General features: G+C 45.8%; 1 protein-coding gene across 1 annotated transcript in view; it reads left to right on the top strand.

Annotated features, from left to right (window-relative positions):
* Window positions 1-13471, top strand: part of CCDC57 (coiled-coil domain containing 57) — a 742721-nt gene extending 729250 nt beyond the window's left edge. Inside the window, exon 20 of the mRNA XM_085617570.1 lies at window positions 12502-13471. Coding sequence (XP_085473696.1) covers window positions 12502-12710 — 209 coding nt within the window. The 3' untranslated portion in view covers window positions 12711-13471. The remainder of the gene's footprint in view (window positions 1-12501) is intronic.
* The last annotated feature ends 496 nt before the right edge of the window (window positions 13472-13967 follow it).

Genomic DNA, 13967 nt, shown 5'->3' with positions numbered 1-13967 from the left:
CACGCAGCGACCAAGGATCACAGGAGAATAATCTAGGTTAAAAAGCCATGTTTTTGCTGCCTTCCTGAATTGCGTTTCAGAAGCAATCTGGCGCAAGGCATTAAGCAGGGAGTTCCATAACATGGACGCTCCGAGCATGAAAGATCTGCCACCCAAACGGGCTTTCTTAACTCGTAGGATGCAAAGCAGTTTCTGGGAATTGGACGTCAGTGAGCGAGTCTGCATGTAGACACCTAGCCTCTGTTTCAAATAGCTGGGGCACGTTCCATGGATTTCCCGAAAAGCTAGGATTAAGGCCATAAATTTGATTCTGTTGGCTACCAGGAGCCAATGTAGTTCCCTAATATGCGGAGAGATATGCTGCCGAAATGGAACATGTCTGATAAATCTTGCACCCACATTTTGAACAATTTGAAGTTTCTTAACAAGGTAAGCCGGTAGGCCTAATTAGAGGCCGTTCGCGTAGTCCAGGCGGGAAGTTACTGTGGCATGGACTACGATCCAACGGCAGTTCTCTGGCAGCAGATGTATAAATGTTTGCAAGTTTCTCAAGCTGCCGAAACTGGCAGCTGTTACCTGCTGAATTTGGGCCGAAAAGAATAAATCAGCCAGCCACTTTACTCCCAAATTTTTGGCACTGCCAGCTGGAGCGGGTGGTGAACCCATTTCCACCTGCCACCAAAGGTTTGCAGCAGGGGGCTGGTTTTTACCAAAGAACATCACTTCCGTTTTATCGGCATTCAGCTTAAGTTTGTTGTTGTTCATCCAGCATGCAATATCTTTTAAACAGCCCTTAAAGCTCTTAACAGAATCTGTGGACTAATCATTAAAAGGAAAAACCAACTGGGTGTCATCGGCGTAGGAAATTGCCTCCACGCCCCAGTTGGCTATCAAAGAGCATAATGGGGCCAGATATATGTTGAACAACAAAGGGCTTAGGGCCGACCCTTGCGGCACCCCGCACCATAAGTGCTTGCGGTTGGACTGATGCGGTTGTAAAGCCACCCTTTGTGTACGCTTTTGGAGGAAAGACTTCAGCCAAACCAGGGCTGTACCCTTAACCCCAATGTCCAAAAGACGTTGAACCAGTATTGAGTGGTCTACCGTATCAAATACCGCTGAAAGATCCAGGAGCACCAGCATAGCTGATGCCCCTGAATCCAATGCCATCTTTACTGAATCCGCCACCTCTAATAGCGCTGTCTCTGTGCTAAAGCCAGCACGGAAACCGGATTGGGTGTCGTGCAGGATATTGTGGCTCTCGATAAAATTGCCCAATTGTCGCTGCACTACCTTTTCTAGCATTTTTGCTGGTGCTGGCAGCAGAGAAATAGGTCTGTAATTATTCAGTTCCCCTGAATCAACATTGTGTTTCTTCTTAAGGGGAAGGAGAGGGGTGAGCTTCCATAAGTCAGGGAAGATGCCGGAGGTAAGAGAAGTATTACATATTTTGGACAACACATAAATGATGGAATGTGCCAACTCTTTCCACAGTTTAGGTGAGCACAGGTACTCCGGCGAGCCTGACTTGCATCCCTGGATCGCATCCCTGGATCCCATCCAGTGCCTCCTTCTGAGAGATAGGTGTAAATTCAGAAAAGATAGGCACGGGTGCTTTCCTTACCATCACGTCTGATTTGACCGTTTCAGTTACATCTGAAAAGGAATTATAGACCTTACAAATTTTGTTATCAAAAAAGTCGGAGATTCTCTCATACAGTGCCACAGAGGGCTGGGCGTCAATCACCAGTTTACGAGGTTTGAGGAAGGAATTGACCACCTTGAAAATGACCTTTCCTGGTTTATCGGTGTTATCAAGACACTTGGCTATGTAATCTCTCCCAGCCTCCTTCATCAATTTATACATTTCTTTCAAAGATTTCTTATATGTCATTTTAGCAGTTGTATCATAGTCCGCCCTCCACTGTCGCTCCAGGCGCTTGCACCTGCTCTTCATTGTCCTAAGCGACTCTGAGAACCATGGGGCTGAGAGCGATTTCCTCATAGATTTAGTGACTCTGGCCGGGGCTGTGGACTCTACTGCAGCAGCAATCCAATTATGTAAGGCCAAAGTATCTGCATTAGGATCCATAGATAGTGGCGGTTGGCTAGCCACCAAAACTGGGTCTAAGCACTCAGCCGTCAACTTCTTCCAGTTTCTCTTCAAAAAGTATCGAAAACTTTCCAGCATATTGGGTTTTGCCAGGCTAAAGGAAAAAGGAATTCGACAATGGTCAGACCAAGCCAACTGAATCGGATCTTCCGTTTTCAGAGACGGGATATTGGAAAATATCAGATCAAAGGTATGCCCTGCTTTGTGAGTAGGAAGTTTAACATGTTGGGGCAAATTAGCGCCGTCGAGCGAGGAAACCACCTGTATTGCCTGAACACAGGTGGGATCGTTTACATGCAGATTAAAGTCCCCTAATGCAGTAAAATTAGAGAACAAAAGAGATTTCTGTGGAATATAATTGCCAAAGTTCCAGGTGTATATTCGGTAGGCAATCTGGAGGTCTATATACCAACAGACCTGCAAAGGAGGTTGTAGGGGTAGTCTTGATGGTAAAATTTAGGCCCTCAATCATGTCCATATTCGATAGCACTGAGGAAGCTATGTCCCAAGAATCCTTTAAAATAATCGCTACCCCCCCTCCTCAAGTACATAAGCTAAAAATACTTGGGACCTTGCCTTCCGGCACGCTGTCACCTGTCGCAAACCTGGACCCTCACAGGTACGTCTGTGCTCACTACGAGATCCCACATGGCAACGCAAGGGACCCTTTGGACTAGCCAAACTATTGTATGGCAAAACACTATGACCCTCATTACCAGTACCTGGTAAAATGGGGTAGTAATACCAGGCCATGTTACCATTACTGAGTAGTATTTACCACCCCATTTAACAACCAAGCATGGAAGGGGGAATAACATGCGAGACCCACTACTATCAGGCTTTTAACTGCTTGTTTTTTGCTGAATTCCATGCCATTTCTGCTCTCAAATTCTCCGCACTCTGAACAGGTTCAATTTGTAACTGGGAAAGCATGAGTTAATACTAGTATTACATCTTATAGTAATGCCACATTCAGTAACACTTGAACCATGTAGAGTGGTATTACGACAGAACACAAAGCAAAAATAGTGTGTGCGGCCAGACTTGAGTAGTAGTGTAGGCAAGGCATTATATGTCCTAATCCAAGCAAGGGTAAATGGGCTCATATTGGCCCTCCAATATCCCACTTCGGTAGTAAAAACCTCCTTGTTTTGAGGTGCAGTGACCCCGCGCAGTCTGCATATAGTATTTCTATGGTGCATACCTAGCCAAAAAGCATTGGAGCACTGTACACGGTCAAAAACAAGTTTAAAGTCAATGAATAAGAGGAGAGAAAGCTGAATTGTGGATGGTTAATGCTTTGTGATCTAGTGTTTTTAAAGAGTTGAGCCTTCAACTTTTTCCTAAATTGAAGCCGCTTTTGGGCAGTCCAAATGGATATGGGGATGTTATTTCAGATTCGCTGTACATATATGGAAAATGATTCCTCTCTTATATTTTTCTTATTTACACATCTTGGTCTGCAGTCTTTTCTACACTTCTTAATCTGCAGTCTTAAACTGTTGGCGTGCTAAGATACACCTTGATAGCTTTGTAAAAATGTGTCTGCTGGTTTTGAAGATGATACAGGTTAGCAAGAGGAATCAATGAAGTTCCATCAGGATCATATTTTTTCCAGCCCAGGAGGAGACTTCCTGCAATGTCTGGGAGGCCTTGGAGTAGGGTATTACCACCAAACAGATGCAAGTGCTCAAGGGCTTGAACAGCAGTTCTGAAGATACTTTTTGGAAAAATGGTTTGACTTTCTTTAGAAGAGGGAGAGCTGGTAACAGACTATCTTTGTTGTTTGGCAATGTGATCTTTGAGGGTGAGATTGGCATCCAGGGTGAGCAGTATTTAATGCAGTGGATGACTAAAGCAGAGGAGATTTTCAAGTAGAGTTGTGAATCATCTGTATATTGGTGAATCTTGATGCTGTTACCTGTGAGTAGAGCTTCACACGGCTCCATGTATATGTTGAAGGTGACAGTGGACCATATGGAACCCTGGGGTTTAAAGGAATCTTTTGTGAAAGTCACACTAATACTTCCTGAATCTGCAAAAATGTTGCCCTATGGCTCTTTCAGGAACAGCTAGATAAGGACGAGCCTCAGTGAGTGAGTGTGTTTAGTGGTGTTACTTACCTGATTTACTGCAACCTTGCAGCTCTGAGACGTGGTCAGTACAGACTCTTCCGATGATTTAAGGCTTCCATCATGTGTGCATGTCAGTTCCAGGTGATTACTGCATGTGGGGTGGAACTAAGGTAAGGGAAAACATTATTTGAGACCCCATCTCACTCTGTTGTTTGTGTCGCTTTTCCCACGAAATAGATAAAAACATATACTCTGTGTTTCACTGCTGATTGTGGAGGACAAAAACTCTGCTGCCAGGAACTTTTCAGCATGTCTTAGTTTGTTGGCTAGCTCTGAGCGCCGTACCATAGCTTTTCTGGGAGTACTCTGTGCTTACCTAACTTGGTGAATGATGCATTACTGGAGGTCTCCAGAACCTTTGTCTAATTTGACATGCGCTGGTCATCTCCTGTGTAGCCCAGGATAGCCCTGAATGTAATGTGAGCTCTTTGCTTTGCAATTTACATGTCACCACTGTGTTTTGTGGCACAAAGAGGCAATCGCAGTATTGCTTTGTTTGGTCTGGGAACTGTTGTGCTATATAGTTGGGTCTATACATAGCTGTATTTTAGAAATCATTCCTGTAGTGATGTTGTGCAAATGGTTCTGGGCCTGACTGTGTTGAACATCTGTCCATTACAATTACTTGCTGCATGCTGTTTCATGCAGGGCGATGTTGTACCCCTGCCCTTCTGAGTATAGCACTGTGATGTACAGTTCTTTCTTTGCTGGCTCTTGTACAATTGGTACGTGCTAAGCTGTGCTAGAGAGAAGGGTAAACGCACAACTGGGCTATACAGCTGGCTCACGTTTGTGTTTTAGTGATGCTTCATTGTCTGCACAGCTGCATTATAAAGTGTGTATCCCATCCAGAGCTCACAGTCGTGACAGATGTTTCTACTCTAGGCTTGGGAGAGTTTTGGGGAGTGGGAAGGACACCTGAACAAGATAAAGAGACCCTCTGCTTGGGATGGAGCCTGGACAAGGTAGAGATTAGGGGCCTCTGGTCTCTGCTGGAGCTGGGTATCAAATCAATTTTCTAGTCTGGCAATCCATCCGGCTGGCTCTCAGGGCGTTTCTGTCTTTAACTAGGGGCAGTCCTGTGCAAGTTCTAACAAATCACACGACTACCATGTGGTACTTCAACAAACAGGCCCGTTAGGGGTCATGCGTGCAATGTCACTAAGCACAGGGATTGCAACGCTGGACAGACATTTAGGAGGTTTCTTTAAGTGTCCACCATCTGACAGGGTGCCTGAATGCCCTGGCAGATGAGCTCAGCAATCGCTATCTAGCTAACCAGTAGTGGCATCTGCACCTGATGGTGGTTCAAGGTGCTTCTACCCAGGAGTACACCTTGGCTATATCGTTTTTGCTGTCCCAGAATGCTCATTGTCTAGCTTTTTGCACACTAGATTTTCTGCCACAAGGTTTCCTGGAATGTGTGTGTTTTCTATAGTGTGACTTTGGTCTACTTTACACATTTTCATCTCTGATACTGCTTTCCCAGGTTCTTAAGAATGTCAGGGTACACCAGGCTCCGCTCATCATGAGAGCCCATGATTCGGCTTCAAGTGTCTGGTACAGGTCTGAAGTGCTGAATCTGAGTATCTCGCCCCTGATCCATCTACCTCTGCCGAAGGACAAGCCCTTGCAACACCAGGGCCATCCTGCACTCAAAATTCCACAGCCTACACCTCCATACTTGAATATTCATCAGAGCCAGCTGAGCGATTTGATCTGCCTGATGAAGTAGTGAATGTCATCCTGGCTGCTCACAATCCATCCATGAAGTCGATCTACTTTGGAAGTTGGACAAAGTTTGTGGCTTGGCGTTAGGACTGTTGAGTCTATCTGATGCAGGCTAAACTTTCTGCTGTTTGTCCTCTTTCACCCAGCAAGGCCTTGATGTGGGCAACATTAAAGATTATTTGTCATCATGCCTTTTTGTATATACCAGTGCGACAAGCATAATTAAGTCACAGTTCTGATGCATTTCTTGAAAAGGCTCACATATATGTTCCCTCCTGCACTTTTTGATGTGCCTCAGGTGGACCTCAATTTTGTTCTTGCTTTATAAATGTACATGACTTTCAAGCCCCTGCACAACCATTCTTTAAGGTAACTGACCCTTAAAACAGGGATTTGGCCAGGCTGCGTGGCCGAGCACACACAGTAAATCTAGACGACTCACGTTTACCCCAATGAATCCATAATGATCCTGCAGCCAGACTGAACTCCGGAGTTCAAAATGGCTTCCCCTTACACCTGAACGACCTTTTCCCATTATAAACTGAGCCCAGCCGCGTTGATTGTGGGGAGAAAGTCAAGGAATGACAGTGCAGATTTCCGGCCGCCTTGGCTGGATCCAAGAAAGCAGCCCACCCGCAGCCCACGGAACGTCCAGGAGCTGGACTGTGCTGGGCCCTGGAGGGACTGCGCTAATAGAGGTGGCAGAGAGAGTCCTACTTGCCCGGTGCATAGAGGACGAAGGTTGTGTTCAAGGGACCGTTCCTTGTGCGGACACAATGTGGTGGAGCCTGGCGTCCGTAGTCGACCAGGGTAGCCCTAAGAGACACACCTCAAACAGGATTACAAACAAGGTCTGCCCCACAGGGAAAGCAGAGGACCATTTCCTCTGGGGTGCAGAAGGTTGACCGGATCACACGAGCGACGTGAGTGAAGAGGCCTCTGGTCATCCTAACTGAATACGGTGAGCTAGGCCTTCAGCTCTGTACTGGAGCAGACATGGAAAAGCCCCCACAGCCGTGCAGCGAGATCTCAGTACATTTAGTCACCTGGGGAATGGCTGTGACGTGGACAGTTAATGATGCCCCAGCCCGGCCGTGGTGTACTCGGCCGGCTAATTGAAGGCCTCCCTCGGAGTGAAGGGGAGGAATTACTGCCTGTGGGTTACGCTAGGGGACAGCTTGGCCGCTTGGCGCCCTGCAAACATCCCCAGCTGGAGGGGAAGTCTGCAAAGCTGAACTGGATAGACTTCTTGCTTTCTCCTTGCTACCGAGACACCTTCCTCTGTAGGATATTTGTGATGTGGTCTCCCCCAACTGTGTAGCTACATCCATGTTCTCTGTTTTGCAGAGGCAGTTCCATGTCCCACACTGAGCGAGACAGACCTCCCCTCCCAAATTTGGAGGTGAGAAGGTCATGGGGGAAGGGTCGTAAGGCTGACTTTGCTGTTGTATCTGTGACCCTCCATTGGTCAAATCTCTGAGGCACAAGGTCCCACCACATATATTGCTGTTAGCCAAGCTGTCACAGTCATTGGGCTACAATGACCCCACACGGCATAACATCACTGCTTCAACCAGCACAACAGCAGCAATGGGAAGAGATAGTCCTGCGAAGACATCTCAACAAACTCGCACAGAGCAGTTTGTAGATGGATCCAGGGGCTTGGACTCACTGCTGGGCCCCGGGGAATCCCAGGGGGAGGGACGGGGTTTGTGGCGTAGAGGACTCCTCCAGTGTCCAGATCCTAGCTTCAATTGACAGATTCCGGCTACTACTGGAAAATAAGATCAATGCCATGTCCATCGAGGCCAACCTCCTGCACGCTGATCTATGTAAAGCTAACTATATGTCCCTTCAAACTGAGAACTCTGTAGAGACTCTGACCACCAAAATAATTTAACTGAAATCAAAGGTTCGTATCCTCTCTGAACAATTGCATATCTATGACACATACACTGAAGGTGCTGGGGACAATTGCGATGTAACAAACTTCGATTTGTGGGCATCCTGGAGCATGCGGAGGGGGAGCTTGCGTTTGGAACACTGGCTCCGTACTGTATGGAATCCCAACAGCCTATCTGCCATTTTGATGAAAGAGATGTCACACAGAACCCTAGCGCTACTGCTACCCCTGACAACCCCCGCCCGCTTTTGATGCTTCAGCACCCTCATAGCACAGTTCCGGAACTATGGGGACAGAGATGCTGTACTTCAGTGGGCCCGGTGACATGAAGATCCAAAATATGTGGACCTCTGGATCGGTATATTCCCAGATTATATCTGGAGAGTACAAACACTATGTAGACATTGGACAGCAGCTAAGCAGATATTATGAGTTATGAATGTTAAATGTATGTTACTTTTGCCATCAAAACCCAAGGTGTGTTGTGAGGGTAAAACGCACTTTTTCACAACCTAGGATGAAATGTGGGACTGGCTGGAGATGTGGGACCAGTCCAACACTAGACCCCCTGATAGACCGGGAGCCATAGGAAATAAACACAGGCCAACCACAGCCCCATCTACCCACAGGGACTCCTCACAAGATACCCCAGATGATACAAGAGTGGTGGGCCAGCAGGATGGCTCTATATGTGAGAGGGAATGAGGGATTTGTATATATAAAAGAAAGCCAGATTTAAACAAGTGTGGGGTGGCCTTGTTATTGGCCCCAGATGCTTTTATACTAATTTTTTAAGGGCTGCATCGAAATTACGGATCACCAGGGGCAGCGGAAGGCCATAGATTTCCCGCTTGCCATTCTTTTATACAGTTTCAAAAATGTTTTTTTTTTTTTTTTTACTTTTCTATTTGGTAACTTTTTAATCATGGTGTGCTACAGGACAAAGCCTAGTTTGAAGATGAATTAGACGGGTGAGGGATAGGTCATATGTGATGTGTACATTTTTTACTTATTTATTGAAATGGTATCATGCAGAACTCAGATTGATGAATTGTTTTTTTTAAACTCGTACCTGTAACCTTTTCCTCTTTGATATAGTGTGTCTTTTATGGTATTTTTACATGCCGAATAAAGATTGTTTATTATTATTAACTTCGACACTTCGCCTCTACATCTATATCTTATGATGAGTAGGCCTCTATCAGAAACGGTACCACAGACAGTGCCGCAGGTGGAGCAGGCTTAGGAAAGGCCAATTATATCGATTTTGAAACGTCGGCTAGAGCATTGCGATTTTGGTGGTTGAAACCATTCGCTAACAAAGAGAAAGTAATGCCCTTGACCAAGTGGAGAGAGGGGAAGTCTCACACTGTGGTGGACTTGTAACCCTCTGACTCATGGCTTACATTTGAGATAGCTTGTGAGTACTGTGGCTTGGATGTGAGTCAATATCCGAAACCCATCCCGGGAGATATGTGTGGACTTCCGGACACACCTAGTTCATCCATTACTCTAGAGATCCTATTAGAGGAGTCCCCTGGTTGACACGTGGTGTCCTGTCTATACAGGGCCTTGAAAGCTGGTAGGAAGCAAATCGCGCTACGAGCCGGCAGCAAGTGGGACAGAGAGGTCCTGAAGCTAGTCTCAGACAGGGAATGGAAGAGAGCCTATTTCTTGGTACAAGACATTTCCATTAACGCCAGTTCGAGCGGACGCACTTCCATGTGTTTTACACCTTGTGTACTACACCCCATCACGTTTATACAAAATGTCCATTACAAGATTCTGTGCCTGGCCCAGATGTGGAGTAGAGGACGCACATTTCATACATATGGCATGGACTTTCTGAAACCTTATTGACTGTTGGCGAGAGGTGGTGCAAGCAGTGAGGCGACTGACGACTATCAGAATAGAGGCATCTATTAGAGCTATTCCTAGTCCCTAACACTCGAAACTCAACGCAGGTTTGTGTCTTTGGCCCTAATGCTGGGTAAGCAGAAGCAATACACTGGCTGTCTCTCTGTGCCCCGCATATGGCATCCTGGCTGAGGGGCATCGTGGAATGAACAGGTGCAGAGCCCTGACCTATGGACAGACCAGAAACTGATGAATGACCTGAAATCTGGACGACTTGATCTGATGACTGCCCCTCTGGAATCAGGAGAGTTGTGTATGTGAAAGCGAACGGAGAAGTCCTACTCCTCTGCTATACGAAGAATAGATATATAATGGTCACTGTTGTTTGATATGGAGATATTGAATGTGTGGAGGCGGGAAACTCTGACAGGTGTATTTGTCACTGATACGATATGGGACAGTGCAAACTACAATATCTCTTTAGTTGTATAGTTAAGTATGTGCGAAACAATGTTGTATATGGAAACGAGGAGTGTCGCAATGGTGCCGGTGAAAGTTCTATGTATGTTTGGACAGTCTTTAGTTATGTTGCTCTGTGATAAAAAGTAATAAAGAAATATCTCTTTAAAAAACTCTAAACTGTCTTTCTCACTACGATTACTTAGTTTTTGGGATTCCAAGACCCCTTAGTTTTTATTTTGATCGAGAAAAGGCCCACTGAGTAGGTGACCAACTTTCTGTGGGGTTTCCTGGTGCTAAGAACGGAAGCTCAGTCCAGCAGCAGACCTTATCCAAATGAATTGTCCTTAACATAAAGATGTGCTATGCTTTGGCCAAGAAGGAGCCTCCTGAGTGCCTATGGGCTTATCCTACCAGCGCTAAGGCCGCCACTTCACTACAACCTTGGCCAGTGCCTTTTCAGTGCTGGATGTTTGCAATAGGTGTCTGCGCACACCTTCATCGAGCACTGCTGCCTTGAATTTCAGATCCGCAAGGAGAGCCATTTTGCCCTCTAGGCTTTGCATTTACTAGTGTGAAGTCCACTCCTCGGAACCTCCACCTTTCGGTTGCTACTGCTTTGGTGTCTATCCAGAAGTGGGGATTCTCCAGGTAGAAATATTTATTAGAAGGATAAGTTACTTCGCTTTAGTAACACTCTTTTTGGTAAATACTCTAACCATAGATTACTCAACGACCAACCCTCCTTTCACTTGTGTGGCGTGATCCTCTAGGAATTGTTAAGGTCGGTTTTGCAACTGTACCGGTTCTCAATCTGTTACTGACCTTTAGCGTCCAAGGGCAGGGAATATTTCTTTGTGAACTGACATCTGCATGGAAGTGTGGCCCCATTATACCGCCCTGTGTGGTCACTTTTGCAGTTGGGACAAGACCATGGTAGAGTTTGTGGCAGTGCAAGAGCAGTTCCCATATCAGTTTGGGGCCAGTGGTAAATCTAAAGGTGATGAATCTGCAGTTAGATAGAGAATCCCTCAGAAAGAGCATTGTGGACTGCTGTTATTCATTGTATTCCGTGCATATCTGTGTTGTAAACCTGGTTGTGTGTGTGTGGTTATGTTGAAAAGCTTGTTTGGTGCAGTTGATTCTCTGTACAGCTTGTTGCATGAGCTGCTGAGTTTTACAGCTAGTTCTATGCACTGTGTATTGCGCAGTGTTGCACAGTCTGATCCATGCACAACGATGTGTCATATATTCCTTGTACAGCTATGTTGTACAGCTGATTAGGGGCACAGCTTTTTTGTACAGCTCATTCTGTGCATGTTCAATTAACAGCTAGTTCTTGTAAGGCTGTATTGAGCAGTCGTTTATGTGCATGGTGTTTGTTAAATAGCTGTTTTAACGCATTGCACAGCTCGGTGTGGCAACCAGCTCTGTGTAATGAGTTCTTATATAAGTGGTTCAATGCATAGTGCATCATGCAGGTGTTTCTGTGCATAAATGTGTTGCCAGCCCATTCCGTTCCTGGGTGTGTTGTATGGGTAGTTAATAGTTCTGTGCATAGAACCATTGGTTCTGTTCAAGACTGCTTTGCTATTCTGCATGGGTAATAAAATGCATGGATGACTATATTGTATGCATGGTTTCGTGCACGGGGCCTGCTGCATCGCGTTCATAGCTGTATTTTACCACCCGGATTGGGGGTGGAGAGAGGCAAAGGACCCAACTTATTTTCTCACGGAAAGGGCATTGACCCGTGTCACAGTCAGCCACCTTCGACGCCAACAGCAGAGGAGCATCTGATTGCCCCTACTGGTAGCAAGGTTTGTGAGGGTGCTGGCTTGGCAGTGGACGGTAAGTGGTGTCACTAGCCGCAGGGGTGTAGCCACCATTGGTGCAGCAGGTGCAGTGCACCTAGGCCCAGAGCCCTGAGGGACCCACTGCCTGCATCCCACTACACTTGCTGTATTTTACTAACCCAGCAGCAGCCAAAGGGGCCACTTTCTTTGCTTGCACCAGGGCCCATGGCATCCTTGCTATGCTACTGATCAGCGGCCTCTGTGGATCCCAGCCTCAGGGCGAGCCTGGGGCCAGAGGAAGTGCAGAGGTGACTCATCAGTGATGTTTCCAGTTCAATGGGACTTAAGATAAAGATCTGATTTCAAGGTCTATATCAAAATGTGTCGAGTGCCCAGCGCATTCTGTAAAGTTGCCCTCACTGTCTAACTTTTACGTGATTGTTTGTAATATTCCCACATTTAAAGCAGACCTCATCCTATGTCCTTCTCAATTCTCTGTTTCTGCAGGCGATCTGGAGCAGGCCAGTGATGTGAAGAGGATAGAAGACAACTCCAGTTCACCTAAGAACACCAACCGATCGCCCTTTACCGTGACTGGGAGAAGGTCTGAGAACCAAAACAAGCCAAAGTTCAACAAGTCTTTTCCCGACTCTGCCGCCAGGACCAAGAGCTCCCCAAGCAGCCGGAAAATTCGAAACTACAACGTGAAAGATTGAATGCCTCCCCGGTGTCCCTCGATTCAACAATAGTGCTGGTGCTGTCTGTTACTCCTGCTACTGTGCCATCTCTGCTAATAGTAATGGATCTGTCTGTTACTATGACAAAAGCCTTACTGCGAGGTGTTGATTGTGTCCATTACTACAGTAGTAGCTATGTCAAGAAGTGCTGTTGCTGTCCATTACTACTATGGGAGCCATGCTGAGAAAAGCTGGTACTGCCCATTACTGCTATACAGGAGATACCCTGAGAAGTTCTGATACCGTCCATTACTACTTAAGGATCCCTGTTGAGAAGTGCTGGTGCTGTCAAATACTCTTACATGAGCCATACTGAGAAGTGCTGGTACTGTCATTTACTGCTACAGAACCCCAGTTCAGAAGTGCTAATGCTGCCCATTATTACTATAGCAGCCCTGCTGAAAAGGGTTATGTTGTTATGTTATGCAGATTTGTAGAGTGCACTATCACCTGGGAGGGTATCCTGGCGCTGAGCAGGTTTCAGTCTAGCCACACCTAGGGCCTGGTGGGACTACTCAAAAATTCAGGCCTTCAGCTTCTTGTGGAATTGAAAAATTGAGGAGGAGGCTCTTATGTGTACCAGTAGGAAATTCGTTTTAAAAAAACCTTTTTATTTGTCAACAAGAGGGTAATAAACAGGAACAAATCACAATATTAGATGCATACAGATATAAAAAAAATTGGTTACATACTTGAAAAAGAAAAAAAAAAGGAAAATACACCACGCAAGTTCAAATTTCAGAAAGAAAAGAAATGAATAAATTCATGAATCAGAGAGCATAATTAAACCGAACTGAACACCATATGATGCTGATTATAAATTAGAACAAGGGCCCCCAGATTGCATTACATTTGACTACAGAGCGAATGCCTCTTAATTTAGCCAGCGCTTGTTCCATATCGTACGTTTGTCTTACTAGCAGCCACCAATCAGTGACAGAAGGAGGTTTTGGTGAGATCCACACCCGGGCGATTGTTAATCTTGCCAAAACCAGTCAAATAGTAAGTAAGCCATTACATTTAGAACTCAAAATCCTGCACCACAGCATGATTTCCATAGTGGACAGAGGTAATTCTATCCCCAACTTCTGAGACAGAACTTGACCTACCTTCTGCCAAAATATTGTCAGTTCTGGGCACGTTACGAACATATGTTTCATGTCGGACCGCATAAAGATCACACCTTGGGCATTTTGTCCGATCACTGATTGAGTTGTTAAATGACCACTTAGCTCT

The sequence above is a fragment of the Triturus cristatus genome, chromosome 7, assembly GCF_964204655.1.
Source record: "Triturus cristatus chromosome 7, aTriCri1.1, whole genome shotgun sequence".
NCBI classification, from domain to species: domain Eukaryota; kingdom Metazoa; phylum Chordata; class Amphibia; order Caudata; family Salamandridae; genus Triturus; species Triturus cristatus.
The sequence above is the reverse complement of the archived record's forward strand: the minus strand, read 5'-3'. Positions and strand labels throughout refer to the sequence as shown.